Raw genomic sequence first — 17,440 nt, 5'->3', positions numbered from 1 at the left:
ATTTCTTTGGTCTCTGGTAAGCCAAGAGCTTTTTTCCTCTAAGCTAAGGTGAGACTATTACTTAATTGCTGAATTAATGCAACTTGGAGTACATTTGTTTATTCGTTCATAAGTAATTGAAATTTCCCTAGTGTTTTCTCTTTGCTTCAAATTGTTCTTTACAACATTCAAAATCCTATTTAAGGCTCAGTTCTTAACGTTTATGTGTTAGCCCCATTCACCTCTATTTTCTCCAAAGCTGCTCATTTATTGATCAAATGAAAGAATGACTCTTAAGGTGATTTTTAGCTATCTCTTCTATCCTCTGTTCTTAGAATACTGTCTAGATAGAGTCTTGCACCTAAAGGTAATAGAAGCAGCTCTTCAGTAACTTCCTCAGTAATGTACTTAGAAATATTTTTAACTAATTTATGATGCAGTTAACATAGGTACTATTTTGATGCCAGGATGCTTAATAACAAGAAGAATAAATAACTTAAAATAGTTTACAAAGTTAGAAAACATTTGTAGTACAGTTTATTAAACAATTTGTGATAGATGTATCAGTTGCAAAGTTAAACTATTCTGCCTGGAAAAAATAACCACCGGAAAAGTGCTGATGAATAATGATTTTGTAGCTGTATCTGAAAAGTTTATGATTTCAAGTCTGAATCCATTAACAAAAAAATCTAATCCATATCACAATAATAATTTAGGCAGTGGGCTTTAGTCCTTAAATCAGTTCATTACATACTTGGAAATGTTAATTCACTTTGATGAATTTATTTGAACTATAGGTTGAGTATATTTCTGTCCTTGACTTACTTCAGAAAGTTTGTAATTTGATTTTGAGCATAGATTACAGAATTGAAAGAGTAAAAAAAGCATGAGCCTTTAAAATCTGAAAGACTTAAAAAAGTACAGTGTTCTATTACGGAATTTTATTGTGAATGCAGCGCATCTTGTTGACCTTTGCACTGAGACATTTTGGGAAGAGCATAATCATTTTCTAAATTATAAAGCTACAAATACATGTTTATAAACAGTACAGAAAAATCCTATGTAATAAAAGGCTAATATGTAAATCAACTGAAGTGGAACGACCGGTCGCTATGATGCACACTGACCACCAGGGGACAGACGCTCAACGCAGGAGCTGCCCCCTGATGGTCAGTGCGCTCCCACAGGGGGAGTGCTGCTCAGCCAGAATCCGGGCTCATGCTGGCGAGTGTAGCGGCGGTGGCGGGAGCCTCTCTCACCTCCATGGCAGCACTAAGGAACCCTTGGGGTCCCAGACTGTGAGAGGGCACAGGGGACTCTCCCCTCCCCCCATTACCCAAATGTCATGCACCATGCCTCTAGTCCTATCTAATAATAGACAAAGATGGTAATTGACCATACCTTCGCTACGCCTCCCATGGGCTAATTAGCATGATATGCAAATTAGCCACCAACAAAGATGACAGCTAATTTGCATACTACAGGCAGGACGGGGCATCGTGAGCCGCCATCCGGGCCCTGTGTGCAGCCCGCCCCCAGCCAGACCCCGTGTGCCGCCTAAGCCCCGCGTCGCCTAAGCCCCGCCCCCAGCCGGGACACCATGGTGATTAGAGAACAGGAAAGTGGCGTCCATAGGGAGCACCCAGCAGGGCCTGACCCCGGGTGCCCTGGCGATCCAGCGATCGGTGAGCAGGAAAGTGTGGCCTGTAGGCAGCACCCAGCAAGGCCTGTTCCTGGGTCGCCATGGCGATCCCAGAGCAGGAAAGCATGGCCTGCAGGAAGCACCCCACCCTGGCCACAGCTCAAGGGAGAGTACAACACGCAGTGGAGGCCAGGAGCCTGAGAGATCAACAGAGAGGGGCGCCTGCTCCAAGCCTCCACGGTGTGGCTGGGGGCAGGCCCCCAGCAGACACACACACACACACACACACACACACACACACACACAGCCTACTCTGAGCCTCCAATGTGGCTGGGGGCAGACCCCCAGCGGGGACACACACACACACACACACACACACACACACACACACACACACAGGACGCTGCTCCGAGCCTCTGCTGCCAGACTGTGGCCGTCAGTAGGACATCCACTGAGGGCTCCCGGACTGAGGGGCAGGCTGGGCTGAGGGAACCCCACCTCTAGTATTAAATAAAAAGTAAGAGTCTTTTATCACTCTCAGCTTCTTTAATTATGTTCTCCAGCAGTAGCACTATTATTTCTTATGTATGCTTCCAGGTTTTCTATACATATGCAGATATATGAAAGGGTGTGTACATCTTAAAAATAACACAACCAAAATATTGTACACATTATTTTGCAGTTTGCTCATTTCATTTAAGAAAATATGGGCATTTTTCCATGTAAAACACATCTGTGGATCTGTATCTACCTCATTCTTTTCATAGTTGTATAGCATTCCATGACATGAATGAACCATTCTTTTCTCCCACAACATTTTAACCATAGTGTCTTGTTTGTTTTTGTTAATCCTCACCTGAGGATATTTTTTCCATTGATTTTTATTTATTTATTTTTTTTATTTTTATTTTTTCTGTTCATCAGATTATTTATTCACTTGATTCTTAGATTCACTTGTTCATAGATGCATGTTTGTTGTTCATAATTTGTATCTTTGCCTTTTTCTTCCTCTTCCTCTTCTTAAAGGATACCTTTCAGCATTTCATATAATCCTGGTTTGGTGGTGATGAACTCCTTTAGCTTTTCCTTATCTGTGAAGCTCTTTATCTGACCTTCAATTCTGAATGATAGCTTTGCTGGATAAAGTAATCTTGGTTGTAGGTTCTTGGTATTCATCACTTTGAATATTTCTTGCCACTCCCTTCTGGCCTGCAAAGTTTCTGTTGAGAAATCAGCTGACAGCCGTATGGGTATTCCCTTGTAGGTAACTGAGTTTCTTTCTCTTGCTGTTTTTAAGATTCTCTCTTTATCTTTTGCTCTTGGCATTTTAATGATGATGTGTCTTGGTGTGGTCCTCTTTGGATTCCTTTTGTTTGGGGTTCTCCGCGCTTCTTGGACCTGTAAGTCCATTTCTTTCACCAGGTGGGGGAAGTTTTCTGTCATTATTTCTTCAAATAGGTTTTCAATATCTTGCTCTCTCTCATCTTCTGGCACCCCTATAATTCGGATGTTGGTACGCTTGAAGCTGTCCCAGAGGGTCCTTACACTATCCTCGCATTTTTGGATTCTTTTTTCATTTTGCTTTTCCGGTTGGGTGTTTTTTGCTTCCTCGCATTTCAAATCATTGACTTGATTCTTGCACTCCTCTGGTCTGCTGTCGGGAGTCTGTATAATATTCGTTATTTCAGTCCGTGTATGCTTAATTTCTAGTTGGTTCTCCAATATAAGATCGAGGGTCTCATTAGTTTTCTTGTAGATCTCATTAAGTTTATCGGCGGCTTCTAAACAGTTCTTGAGAGACCTTAAAAGTGTGGTTCTCAACTCTATATCTTCCATTGACAATTTTGTCCTGTTTCTTTGTCTCCGCATTTTGTTATGCTTCCTTGGTGCACCCCCTAGTGGTCTTTGTGCACAGTCTTGTAGTTAAGCCTTGATTGTTGTAGCTAATACCAGGGAGGGTTTGACCTCCAGGCCAGGTGGCTATGAGAATCAGCTGTGTCAGCAGTGAGAGAACTTCTGTCCTCTAGGGAGGTGCTAATCTAGCCTTTGCCTGAGGCTATCCGGCAAAAGCCTCTGTGCAGGGCTTGGGCGGGGCGGGTCGCACAGGATCAACAGGGTGGGCCGGAGAGAGCAGTTATGGCGGCTCTCAGTCCTGTCCCCAGGGGCTCTGCCTCTCTGAGTCCCAGCACATGCTGCAAAGCTCGGAGAGAAAGCTGCACTTGCTCTGACCGAAGCCAGACAGTCCCGCTTCTCCCGTTTGAGTCTGGGTCGCTAAAGACTCGCCCGTATCTGGAGCTCAGAGTCTGCGACTCCCTCCCGATTGAAAACGCCAACCACGCCCTCCGCCGCCAGCCCGCTCCGCGCACTCCGCACCTCAGAATCTGACTTCAGCACTGCGCCTCCTCTGAGTGTCCGTATGCGTTTCTCTTTCCTCCTAGTTGTAGGACTTCCACTCAGCCAGCGTTCCTGTGGTTCTGGGTGATGTCCCTTCCGTCTTTTAGTTTCACTTTTGAAGTAGTTGTTCAAAGCAGCAAACTCCGGCGTTAACCTATGCCGCCATCTTGGTTCTCCTCCTCCATTGATTTTTAGACAGAGTGGAAGGGAGGAGGAGAGACAGAAATAGTGTTTTGATACTAGCACAAGACACTTGAACTCCTTTCAGCTATATTCTACTTGGTTTGTAAGTATACTTCTTGCCTAAGTTTCCAACACTTTGTGACATTTATTTATAAAAGTATAATTCTTTAACTAGCTTTCAGAGTCCTTAAGTTTTCTTAGTATCATAGAACCACTGCACTGTAGCTTCTTTGACAGAAAAGAGTCTTTGAAGATTTTTAGTCTAGTGAATTTCAATCCTGGAATCCACCCAGCTAGCAAAGGAGAATGATGTGCTATTTTTACACTTTAAAAACCTAATGAGTAATGTAAATTTACTCATGTTAGAACCACATAGAATAAATTAGATGCCAACTTTCTGTGCTTTTGGTTGCAATTTTCTGAATGTATTTTAGCAACATGGGTTATTTCATTCTCAGAAATTCTGAGAATTTAATTATTTAGAAAAATGAGTTATTGATAAATGAAGTTTGATTTATAGAAGTATTTCAAATGGAATCCACGGAGGATAGAGGGAAATAATGGTAAGGAGTCCTTAATGGTAAAATAATTGGACCAATTATTCATCCTTTATCCTTTTGAGTCCTCTCCTTATTCTCTTTTTCAGTATGAGATTGAAAATATGATATTAATATTTTTTTGTTTCATAAATTTAAATAACTACTACTCCCTAACTTAGCAAGGAAGGCAGTAATTGAAAACGATACTCTTTAAATTTTTTACATTTATTTCCAAGGGTTAGTTGTGTTTTTTGTTTTTTTTTTTAATGCTTTCTATTACCAGGGAAAGGTTTATTGTGTCAGGTCATTAGATAAATGATTAAAATAGGATGTTTGCTTTTTTAAAAACCTAAAAAGCCACTTAATTTCTTTTTATGTAACTAGCACTATAATTTTTATGTAGTACTTTCTCTGATATGATAGCTTAAAGATAATATATATCCTATCTAATAAAAGAGAAACATGGTAATTAGCATACGTCCGCTACCCTTCCCATTGGCTAATCAGGGCGATATGCAAATTAACTGCCAGCCAAGATGGCAGCCGGCAGCCAGGCAGCTTGAAACTAACATGAGGCTTGCTTGCTTCAGTGATGGAGGAAACCAACGTTCCCCGCCTGCCTTGCCGGCCTCTGAGCTTGCAGTTTGAAACATAGTTACAAAAATAGAAGCTAAACAAAACCCCAGAAACCTGCTTTCAGCAAGCCGGGATCTCAGAGCTGGAGTTGATACAGTGTTTCGATTATAGAACACAAACAAACCAGATACCTGCTTTCAGCAGCACAGGCCTCAGAGCTGGAGTCAGAGCTAAAGCTGGCCCAGAATTTAAAAAAAAAGAAAAAAAGGAGCAGTTGGGAGCTTCCGTCACCCGCCAGCCTGAAAACAGCCCTCAGCCCTTCACCCAGACTGGCCAGGCACCCCAGTGGGGACCCCCACCCTGAAGGGTGTGTGACCAGCTGCAAACAGCCATCATCCCCTCACCCAGGCTGGCCAGGCACCCCAGTGGGGACCCCCACCCTGATCCAGAACACCCTTCAGGGCAAACCAGCCAGCCCCCACCCGTGCACCAGGCCTCTATCCTATATATTAAAAGGGTAATATGCCTCCCAGCACCGGGATCAGCGGAGCCACGAGGCCTCCTGGCACAGGGATCAGCATGATAGGGAGCAGCGCCCAAACCCCCTGATCGCCCTGCGGCTCTATGTGTGACAGAGGGCAGGGCCACAACCTCCCTATCGGCCCTGCTCTGTTCGTGACAGGGGAAGGCACCCCCAACCCCCTGATCAGCCCTGCTCTGTGCCTGATGGGGGGAGCTCCCCAACCCCCTGATCACCCTGCGGCTCTGTGTGTGACAGGGTGTGGTGCCCCAGCCACCTGATCGGCCCTGCTCTGTGCCTGATAGGGGGGAGCTCCCCAACCCCCTGATCGCCCTGCGGCTCTGTGTGTTACAGGGGGCGGGGCCACAACCTCCCTGTCCTCCCTGCTCTGTTTGTGATAGGGGAAGGCGCCCCAACCCCCTGATCAGCCCTGCTCTGTGCCTGATAGGGGGGAGCTCCCCAACCCCCTGATCGGCCCTGCTCTGTGTGTGACAGGGTGCGGCGCCCCTACCCCCACTCCCCCGGGCCCTGCTCTGTGTGTGACGGGGTAGAGCCATAACCTCCCTATCGGCCCTGCTCTGTGGGTGATAGAGGGTGGCGCCCCAACCCCCTGATCCGCCCTGCTCTGTGTGTGACAGGGGGCGGTGCCCCAACTCCCCCATCGGCCCTACTCTGTGAGTGATGGGGGGGAGCTCCCCAACCCCCTGATTAACCCTGCTCTGTGTGTGACAAGGTACGGAGCCCCAAACCCCCTGATGGGTCCTGCTCTGTGCGTGACAGCGGGCAGCGCTCCAACCCCGATTGGTCCTGCTCTGTGTGTGACGGGGTGGCGCCGCAACCTCCCCATTGACCCTGCCTTGAGTGTGACAGGGGGCGGTGCCCCAACCCCACAATCGGCCCTACCCTGAGCGTGACTGAGGGTGGCATCACAACCTCCCAATCCACCCTGCTCTGTGCATGACAGGGGGCGGCGCCCCAACTCCCCAATCGGCCCTGCTCTGAGCCCGACCAGGGGCTGCACCTAGGGATTGGGCCTGCCCTCTGCCACCCAGGAGCAGGCCTAAGCCAGCAGGTCGTTATCTCCTGAGAGGTCCCAACAAATAAAAGACTACGAGAGGGCACAGGCCGGGCTGAGGGACCCCCCCTCCTCCCCGAGCGCACCAATTTTTGTGCACCGGGCCTCGAGTATATAAATAAAAGCCTAAGCGACCGAATGACCGGTCTACCAGTCGCTATGATGTGCACTGACCACCAGGGGGCAGATGCTTAACACAGGAGCTGCCCCCGGTGGTCAGTGTGCTCCCCCAGCCATCCTCCCGCGGCCCCTCCCCCTGGCCAGCCAACCTCCCACAGCCCCTCCCTCCTGGCCGGCCAACTTCCCACAGCCCTTCCCCCTGGCCAACCTTCTGCCTCCCCGATTGGCCCCGATCACCGGCCAGGCCAAGGGACCCCACCCGTGCACGAATTCGTGCGCTCCGCTTCTAGTATTTAATATGTTGGTAGTATATGTTCATTGATTGAACTTCATCCTCTAAAAAATTAAGGCAATTAACTGGTTATTTAGGCCTTCAGAAAAATCTGAATTATTTATGTTATAAACATTGCTTTTATGCTTCTAATATTTTATAGTGTGGTTTTTTTTGTTTCGTTTTTTTCATGGAAACCACTAGCCTGCTGCTTATAATAATAAGCAACTTAATAGTATAGGTGATTCTAAAACTTGGTACATTGGGTACTATTAAATAGCATTTAAATGTGACCAGACATGTTTTATTAGATCATTAATGTTCACCTTGGGGGAAATATAAAATCATAATTTTACTTCCTAAGGCATACATTAATTAACAAATAAAACATGCCCTGGCGTGTTGTTTTATGACTGTAATACAGCTAGTATATTTTCAGTAATTTTTTTATTTGTATCCTGCAGTGTGCTCTGGGCATAGGGGACCACATACTCGGACTTTAATGTAGTTAGTTACACAGTGCTACAGAACTTTATTCTTTATTTTTATCCTTTTTTGTTTAAAAAGTTCTTTTTCACGATAGAACTTGAAAGATCTATTTCTGTAGCTTTATCGCAGCATTTCTTCTAGACATAAGTTGGATTTACACAGTTTTAGAAATACTATATTTATTACTTTTCCACCTGGCCCTTAAGTTAAATATTTTCCCATATCTTGCAATTATATTCTTTTCCTTTTTATTGAATTGCCTGAGTAATAAAAGATATTTGCTTCTATTCTGTTCCATAAATTTTTCCTGAGGAACTAGATATATTGCTTTGCTTCTATTTAGTAAGCTTTTAAGTGTTCTGCTAAAAGACTATTATACTTAGGTGTCTAAATAAGGATATTGTCAAATTAACAATTGCAATAAATTAATCAATTAAACTTCCTTTCCTACGTACATATATAGTTTCAGCTATAAAGTTTTTTTTCTTCACTATAGTATATCAAATATTGGCATAATGCTGTTACTTATGAAATGCCACATTTCATTAACTTTTATGAAGTGATGACATATTTGGGCAGTAATTCTTAGTTATTTTTAGTTATTACTAACTTGGCTTTTATTTCTGTGTGTAGGATTGTGGATAATATGCCTGTAACATGGTGTTATGATGTTGAAGATGGTCAGAAGTTCTGTAATCCTGGATTTCCTATTGGCTGTTACATTACAGATAAAGGCCGTGCTAAAGATGCCTGTGTTATTAGTGTAAGTTTGTGATAAACGCTATGCTTCTTTTTAAAATATGTTTTTATTAATTTCAGAGAAAGGAAGGGAGAGAGAGAGACACACACACACACACATCAGTGAGAGAGAAACATTGATGCACTGCCTCCTGCACACCCCTTACTGGGAATCGAGCCCAAAACCCAGGCATATGCCCTGACCATAAATCGAACCAGTGACCTCCTGGTGCATGGGACAAAGCTCAACCAACTGAGCCACACCAGCTGGGCTCTATACTTCTTATTAAAATATGGTTTTTGGTAGAAAGATTCATTCTTTACCCAGACATAATTGTTATACTCATCGAATGAGTGCAGCTCAGATATTCTGAATTACAACTACTTAGATATTAAACCTAAGTCAGGTTAACAGTGTACAAATTTAGCCCTGGAACAAAAATAATTCAGATTTAGTTCAACATTTACTGAGTGTTACGTGCTAAGGACTAGGACTTTGTCCGTTCTGATTCTGTTAAAAGTTAGTTTCATAAATCTTATGTATAAAAATCTATAGAGAATGTAGTGCCAAAAAGACCTCAATGTAAATCCATGAAATTTGTATTGCAAATTAAGTCCATGTGTTGTAAAAGTTTGGTTTTACACCTTTTTTTAAAAGGCATGTCTTTGAGTTCATACTTTGAGGTCATAATAGAGTGAAGACATTAATATAGAAAGTAATTAAAATTATTGGGGATGTATATTAAATTTTGTGTAATCAGGTCACCCTGATTTAGGTTATTAGTTTAGACTGAAGTTATAAACTTCCATGGAGGAAAAGTGTTAAAATGTTTAAGTTTTAGCACACTTAAAATGTAATATTTAAAAATTTATTTTGTAAGTTATATTGTGGTGAAAACCTAGAAAATATAGATGTATTCTTTATAACAAGCACTTAATAAGTTTTATGTAAGAATTAAAACATTAAAGAAATGTAATTTGTACCTCTGCCAATTAGTTTGGCTTATAAAGAGTTTAAGCTTAAAACTGAAATATTTTTATGGGGAAGGATTAAAATCCTGTCTAAGCTTAAATTTTCCTAGTTGTTGTGACTAATTTTGAAGTTTTTTATGTTTTAACTCTTGTATAGCCAGTTTCTACCTTTAACTTGAAGTTCTGTTCTGCAGTCAGACTATCATGAAAGAGATACATTTTACATCTTCAACCATGTTGACATAAAAATACACTACCACGTTGTTGAAACTGGGTCCATGGGAGCAAGATTGGTGGCTGCTAAACTTGAACCAAAAAGGTAACTATACAAATATAAAAAGTAAAAATATAAGTGAAATTTAGACCCAAAGAATAAATATTTCAGGCCTAATTAACTTTTTCCTTAATCAGTATTCTAGCATATAATCTGGCATTTCAGGATTGATTTTACTAAAACTCCCGTTGGCATGATTTGTTGCTGAGTTCCGGGGTTTTTTTTTCTGTCAGTGGTCAAGTGGTCAAGCCAAGGTGCCTTTTTGTTTTGTTTTTCAGTCAGGAAGTTTTGACAGCTTTTTCATGTCAGGTTGGAATGGAGAATGTGAGGTGTTTGGGACAGAGTTCCCTTTACGGTGGAAAAGCATTGCTTCAGATATTTGCAGGTTGACCTCTCATCAGAGGCCTAGATGAGCTGATTAGTGCTGTCATTTTGAAAGTCTCCATGCAGTGTTAGATGCCAGTATATGACAAGTCATTAAAAGGACGTCTCTTTAACTTGTCAAGCTTTAATGTTAAAGTACCTATTAGTTACTTGTGAAGTCTTTTTGATTTGAGCATTCCATTTTTTCCATGAACATCCACACCACCACCAATTGAATTAGCCATTTTCACTGCTGGTAAAGAAATGCACCCCATAATAAGATGGCAGTTAATTTAAACTCCCTCAGTGAGTGAGTGTGTGTGTGTGTGTGTGTGTGTGTGTGTGTGTGTGTGTGTTTAAGATTATTTAATGCTTTTCAAGTCTAGTGTTTTCAGAAGTTTGTTTCTAATTTTGAGTAATAATTTGTATCCATTCTTATAACTAAGCCCATTATTTGAGTGAAGTAAATGTTTTATACTATTAAATGTGACATGAATAATTTCATGCTTGATTTTCAGCATTGTGAAATATTTTCAAAATCTCTAACCTTTACCTCATTTTTTGAAACTGTACTTCATTAGCATCTTTCCAAAATGTTTCTTCCCACAGTTACAAACATACCCATATAGATAAACCAGACTGCTCTGGAGCCCCCATGGATATAAGTAACAAGGCCTCTGGGGAGATCAAAATTGCCTATACTTACTCTGTTAGCTTCGAGGTGAGTTTGTTATTATTTTTAATGTAACTCAGAAATTGATTTTAAATTCATACTACTTAAACTAATTAAAATGTTAATGATTTAGCTTGTCAGATAGATAAGCTTTCAATGAACTGATTTTTGGAATAGTTTATCAGTGCACCAGGCAGTATAATCACACTCAAAACTAAGTCTTCATTTAAATGAGAAGCATAGCAACTTGGAGAATTGAGTCCGATTAATTAAGCCATAAGAGATACATATGACAAAAGGTAGAAAATAGGCATAGAAGTTGTGAAATGGTCAAAGATATATGCCACAAGTATTTGGGAAAAATACCATTTTTAAATCTGGGTTTGAGTATGAACTTAAATAAAACATTTCCTGATGGTAGATGATTTATATAGGTTCTTAGGGAATTCAAGGGGGAGTGTTTTAATTAATGGAGAAGTTTTTTAGGAGGAAAGTAAAAGTTTATTTTATGAGGATCTTAGGCAATATTCCACCTCTATTTTTAATAAACTATTTTGGCAATCCAGTGTAGTTGTGACATTTACTATCCCCATATAGTGTGTAATTTTGTAAGCCTAGTACAATAAACAATATATATTTCTTTCTAGGTATTAAGAGCTCTGTGTGGGTGACACCTGCCAGATGTTCAGTGTGCCTAGGTTATGACTTTGGTCTAGTTAAGTGTCTTATAGGCATAGATAGATGGTGTCAAAGCAAATAAGTTATTCCACTCAATTTTCTGAAAAAAATAAATATAGCCCTAAATTTTAACATCTAAAATACACCCTTACTATTTAAAATTTAAAGCAAGATTTTGAAAAAGTACAAGTAAGTAGGTACCTGTAGGAACTCCTATTATTTTTTATTTACTATTTAATCTCATTCTGATTTTTCAGAGACTTAAGTAAATTGAAACTCCCTGAATCTCATGACTAACCCAAATTATGATAACAAGAAATTGCATTTGTTGTTTGAATGGAAGGTCAAGCTGAGAATGGAAATTTTTGGATTCTTAATATATTTTGTCAGCAAATGATTATTTAAAGAGTTTTGTTTTGTTTTTAATCCCTGTAGGAAGATCCAAAGATCAGGTGGGCATCTAGATGGGACTATATTCTGGAATCTATGCCTCATACCCACATTCAGTGGTTTAGGTAAGACTATAATTAATCTGCTTTCTGCTCTGTAATTATTCTACTCTTTGTCCCTTTAAACATCTGATTCACTCTAATTCTCCTCAGTTATTCAAAAGTGCTGACCTTTTAAATCAGAGATGGATTCAATTCTGGATTTAAGTTACTGGTTATGAGTCAGACCAGGCTATTCCATTTTTCAGAGTCCATTTCTTTATCTAGAAATATCTGCCTCATGGGACTGTTCTAAGGAGTAAAGGAAATAACGAAACAGCATTTGAGCACCTTACCTAGAAAGGAAGAGTGCTCAGTAAACAAGCTACTGCTATTGTTATGACTATTTATTCTCTCTTAAAAGAGTGACTCAAACTTTTATCTAGAAAACTATTCATGGTGCCAATTATCCTTTGACACTCATTAATTTACTGAGTAAATTTGTTCTTCACTAAAATTCTTGAGGAAACAGATCAGTCCTTTGTTGATTCTTACAGCTTGTGTTGCACTGATTTGGGCACTCTAGTTATTTAATAATGCTGACCATGAAAAGAAAATTCTAGTTCTTAGCAGACCACAAAACTATATTATAAGTGTACAAAGTTATGTATATACTGGAAAGTCACATAGCAGAACACAGTTAATTAAAATTAACCACAGTTAGGTAAAATTTTTATTGTGAAAAATACTGTCTTAATATTATTTAGTAAACAACTTAAAAAGGAGTTTCACTGTTGCAGAGATTAAGATACAGATTAATCCTGACATGTATTTCTACAGCATTATGAATTCCCTGGTCATTGTCCTCTTCTTGTCTGGAATGGTCGCTATGATTATGCTACGGACACTGCATAAAGATATTGCCAGATATAATCAGATGGATTCTACGGTGAGTGAAACATTTGAACCGTTCTTCTGTTCCAAAAAATGTCTTTATATTTTCTTTGGAAAGGTTTGATTTTTTTTAAATTTTTCAGTTACAGTTTATATTCAGTATTATTTTGTACTAGTTTCAGGTGTACAGAATAGTGGTTCAACAATTACATATTTTGCAAAATGGTTCCCCCAATATGGAAAGGTTCTAAATAATAACTTTAGACAGAATGTGCTTTTAAAACATTCTTCTCAAAAGTTATCCTGCATTCAGATTTTCAAATAAGAAAATGATCGTTAAGAATTTGGCATTCTCCAGAAAGTCAGTCACTACAGCATAGAGAATTGAACTGTTCACAGCCTCATTTGTGTCAGTATTTTGGTGCAGAATGGATGTAGGTGCACAGCTGGTTCTGTCCTCTTTTTCACTTATGTGCTGTCAGCTCTGTCAGATTCTCCATTCCCAGCATACACTCAGTGTATGAAACAGCAAAGTTGAATGGAATAACTCCCAAGAAATTTTTATTTGTGTGTATATTTAACTTTCAAAATTTTATTTTAATTGAAAAGCTTTATCATTTCTACGTTTAGGTATATTCAAAGTAACTTACTGTCCCGACCTCATTTATTCTCAAACATTTTAAGTTGCATAATGTTATACATTTTATAGCTTTTCATTTATAACAGCTGTTTAACAAAATTTCCATAAGAACCACAGTGACTTGTCATAAATACAAAAAACTCAGATTTTTATTGTTTTCTCTTCCCCAGCCTCTTAGCCTTCCCCCTTAACCTTTCTGTCCTCTTCTAATTAGAAAAGAACACGTTAATGTTTGTAAGCTTTTTAGCACCTCTATTCTATAATCCTTTTTCATAATTTTTTTATTGTTTTATTACATATGTTATTAAAATAATTTCAAGATACTCTGTTCATAATTGGCATTTCCAAATAATCACTGAGTTAGTAGCATTTTCTTAATTTAATTAGAGGTGTGCCATGGGATACAGGGTCAGGGCAACCCTCCTTCCATTCTTCCATTCTTTTCCTACCTCCAGTTTCCTGCTGTAGCAGTCAGAGCAAATCTGTTCAAACATAAATCTGATCATTTCACTCCTGATCACAACCTTCTACTGGCTTTCCATTTTACTTAGAGTGAAAGCCAAAGTCTTTACAATGATCCAGAAGGATCATTGCTTTTCTCTACCTCGAATGTTTATCCCTCAAATATTTACATGTCTGGCTCCCCTACTTCCTTCAAGTCTTTACTGAAACATCTTCCCATGTTCTCCACCCCACATAAATATCCATACTTCCTAATTTTTTTTCTATAGCACTTACACCATCTATTGTAATATATATTTTATTTACTTATTTTATTGTCTGCCTTCCCAATGAGAACACACACTCATGAAAACAGGGATTTTTCTGTTACACTCACTGTAGTATCACTGGTGTTTTGAACAGTTCTGAGCATATAATTGGTGCTGAATAAGTATTTGTTGAATAAATGAATCAAGTAGTCAATCCTTTATGTACCAGATTTGTTGGCACATTGCTGAGCTCGAGGTAGGTAAGAAACGTATCCAAGGACTACCCCCAGTGCGCTACCCCCCCTCCAGAAAAGTGAACTGAGGCCAGAGCAGGAAGCATGGGAGGTCAAAGCTCTCCTTTAAAGCAATGCTTATATAAAGTCTTTAATCAATTGGGAGACTAAATCTTAGGTCATTAGTGAGGGAGCTGAACCTCAGTCTTCTCCTACATCAAGCCTGGCTTCTTGAAGGGGAATAGGGAGGGCAAAATGATGCTAGCTTTGTAAGTGCCTTTTGATTCTTGGCAGATTCAAGTAGAAATTCTTTGAAGGAAAGTTTTCCAAATTTAGCTATAGGATTCTCACAATTTAAGATCAACAAAATATAATCTATTAGTAGAAATTCACAAAAACTTACAATAAACAACAGATTTAGACACCCCCCCCCCCCAAGATTTCAGATACTAGAACTATTAGATACAGAGTATAAAATATATTGGAAAATAATAGGTAGGAGTTTTACAGAACAGATGAAAGATTAGTATCCATAGATAAAGGAAACAATATGTCCCAAACAGACTAAATACAAATAAATCCACACCTAGATCAACTGTGACAAAAATCAGGCAGAGGAAAAGAAAGAAACTAGCAGTAGGAGCTCAGAGACAGAATATCTTTAAATTGGTGAGAGAAATTATTTACATAGCATCAAGTATCCAGAGAAGCTATCTTTCAGAAATAAAGATGAAATACAGTTGACCATAAGGACCTTTACTGCAGGAATTTCTATAAAATTACTTTAGCAGAAAACACATCATCTATAATAATAAAAGGGTAATATGCTAATTAGACCAGACGTCCTTCCAGACGACCTTCCTGACAAAGTCAGGGCTGCGAGGGAAGCCTGGGTCCAGGTTGCCAGAGGGAAGCCGGTGCCGGCAGCTGGGGCAAGAAAGGCCTACTCTTGCACGAATTTCATGCATCGGGCCTCTAGTAAATTACTAAAAACCAATGCTAAAGAGATATAGAAGGATTGGTAAACCAAAAAATTCCAAGAAAACATTTTCTGTATCTAGTAATAATGAGTCTAAAATTGGAGATTAACAAAAGTATATTTTAAAAAACAGATTGGATACATAATACTGAGTAAAGTGAGTGGCTGTCTAGGGAGATAAATAAGGTAAAGACCAACTTTATTCCTTACATTTAAAGAATTAATGATTTAAATGAAAATGTGAAACAATAAAATAGTAGTACACATGTGAAGTTATTTTTATAAGTATGACAGAGAGCCAGAAGCCATAAAATAATTGCTACAATTAAAAATCTGAATAGCAAAAAATATGTAAGTAGAAAGATAAATATTAAATGGGAAAATATTTTAACACCTGTTAAAAACACAAATTGTTTAATTCCTCAGTAAAGAAATCCTAAAATCACCAAGAAAACAATCAACCATCCAGTAAGAAACTGGGCAAGGCACATTAAAAGTCTATAGAAAAGAAATACAAATGGTTCTGAAACATACAAAAAGATACAACATCACTTATAAGAGAACTACAAATTAAAACTGCAGTGCAAGATTTTTCACCTGATACATTAGCAGACGTTAAAATGTTTGATATGATAATGTGTTGAGGATTGAGGACATGAGCACTTTGATGCATAGTTTATGAGAGTGCAAATTGGTATAAGTTATAGAAGGCAGTTTGGCAGTGTTAGATTATAATGTAATTTGATTCAACAGTTCCATTTCTAGAAACTAATCAGGATGCAAAGGATTTTACTATTGTTATTTTTTATCTTAAAACAATGAATATATGTTGTTTATAATAGTAGATTTCAATTATGAAATATTCATTCAGTGGAATATACTTTGTAAGCATTAAAAAGACCTAGGCAACGCTGTATATACAAATGTGGAACAGCACCGCCATGATATTATTAGACTAAAAAGATAAGGTATGAAATATGGTATATAATATGCTACCATTTGTGGGGGCGGGTGGGAAAGAAAGTATTCATGCATTTGTTTATACATAGGTAGAATATCTCTACAACGATAATAAAAACTAGTCACATTTGTTTACTCTAAAAAAGGGGACCTGGCTCTCTATTGAAAACTTAGCTTTCACTTACATTGTTTGAATGTTTTAGTATACTTGTTCAATAAAAAAGTAATCAGAAATGGTTCCTTGTCTAGCTAATGTATTGCATCACCTAAAAGAAGGGATGCATATAATTTCCCCCCATACTTTTAACACAGACATTCATACTGGCAAGGAGATTAGTAGACCCATCACCCTGGGCCAACAGTTACCAACTCATGTTCAGTTTTGTTTTATCTGTAGAATCCCACCTACTCGCCCTCCCTCCCCCCCAATTATTTTGAAGCCAATATCAAATATAATTTTATTTAATCCACTTAGAGCCCTTGTACTTTTTTTTTTTAGTTAAAGGTATTACAAATGTGTCCTATTCCCCCCCATTAACCCCCAACCTCCCCCCCTGCACACTCATGCTCCCATCCCCCTGTTAATAACCTTGTACTTTTTTTTTTTTTTAAATATATTTTATTGATTTTTTACAGAGAGGAAGGGAGAGAGATAGAGAGTTAGAAACATCGATGAGAGAGAAACATCGATCAGCTGCCTCCCACACATCCTCCACTGGGGAAGTGCCTGCAACCCAGGTACATGCCCTTGACCGGAATTGAACCCAGGACCTTTCAGTCCGCAGGCCGACGCTCTATCCGCTGAGCCAAACCGGCTTTGGCAATAACCTTGTACTTTTAATAAAACTTCAATTTGTACGTTCCTCATAAATGACAAGGTAAAGTCTAATTCCCAGTGTGTGTGTAAGTGTTGTGTACCAGCAAAGTAGGTATGAGATCTAGTTTATTTTGGAGATTAATGAATGTAGGTTGAAAAGGATAGAGTGTGATTAAAAATTAAGATGTTAAGTTGGATCATAAAGCTTAGACTAGAACTAGGTAGGCATCACATTATCTTTGTATTTCTTTTAAAAATTTCTCTGTAACTATAGTATTAGTAGACCGTAATAC

At 39.2% G+C, this 17,440-nt stretch overlaps 1 protein-coding gene across 1 annotated transcript in view; it reads left to right on the top strand.

Moving 5' to 3' along the window:
* TM9SF2 (transmembrane 9 superfamily member 2) overlaps window positions 1-17,440 on the top strand; it is a 68,100-nt gene that overhangs the window by 24,112 nt on the left and 26,548 nt on the right. The window contains exons 5-9 of the mRNA XM_036297784.1: window positions 8,422-8,551; window positions 9,693-9,817; window positions 10,745-10,856; window positions 11,922-12,001; window positions 12,755-12,863. Coding sequence (XP_036153677.1) covers window positions 8,422-8,551; window positions 9,693-9,817; window positions 10,745-10,856; window positions 11,922-12,001; window positions 12,755-12,863 — 556 coding nt within the window. The remainder of the gene's footprint in view (window positions 1-8,421; window positions 8,552-9,692; window positions 9,818-10,744; window positions 10,857-11,921; window positions 12,002-12,754; window positions 12,864-17,440) is intronic.

This window comes from Myotis myotis, unplaced genomic scaffold, assembly GCF_014108235.1.
Source record: "Myotis myotis isolate mMyoMyo1 unplaced genomic scaffold, mMyoMyo1.p scaffold_m19_p_3, whole genome shotgun sequence".
Classification (NCBI taxonomy): Eukaryota; Metazoa; Chordata; class Mammalia; order Chiroptera; family Vespertilionidae; genus Myotis; species Myotis myotis.
This window is presented reverse-complemented; position numbering and strand designations above follow the sequence as displayed.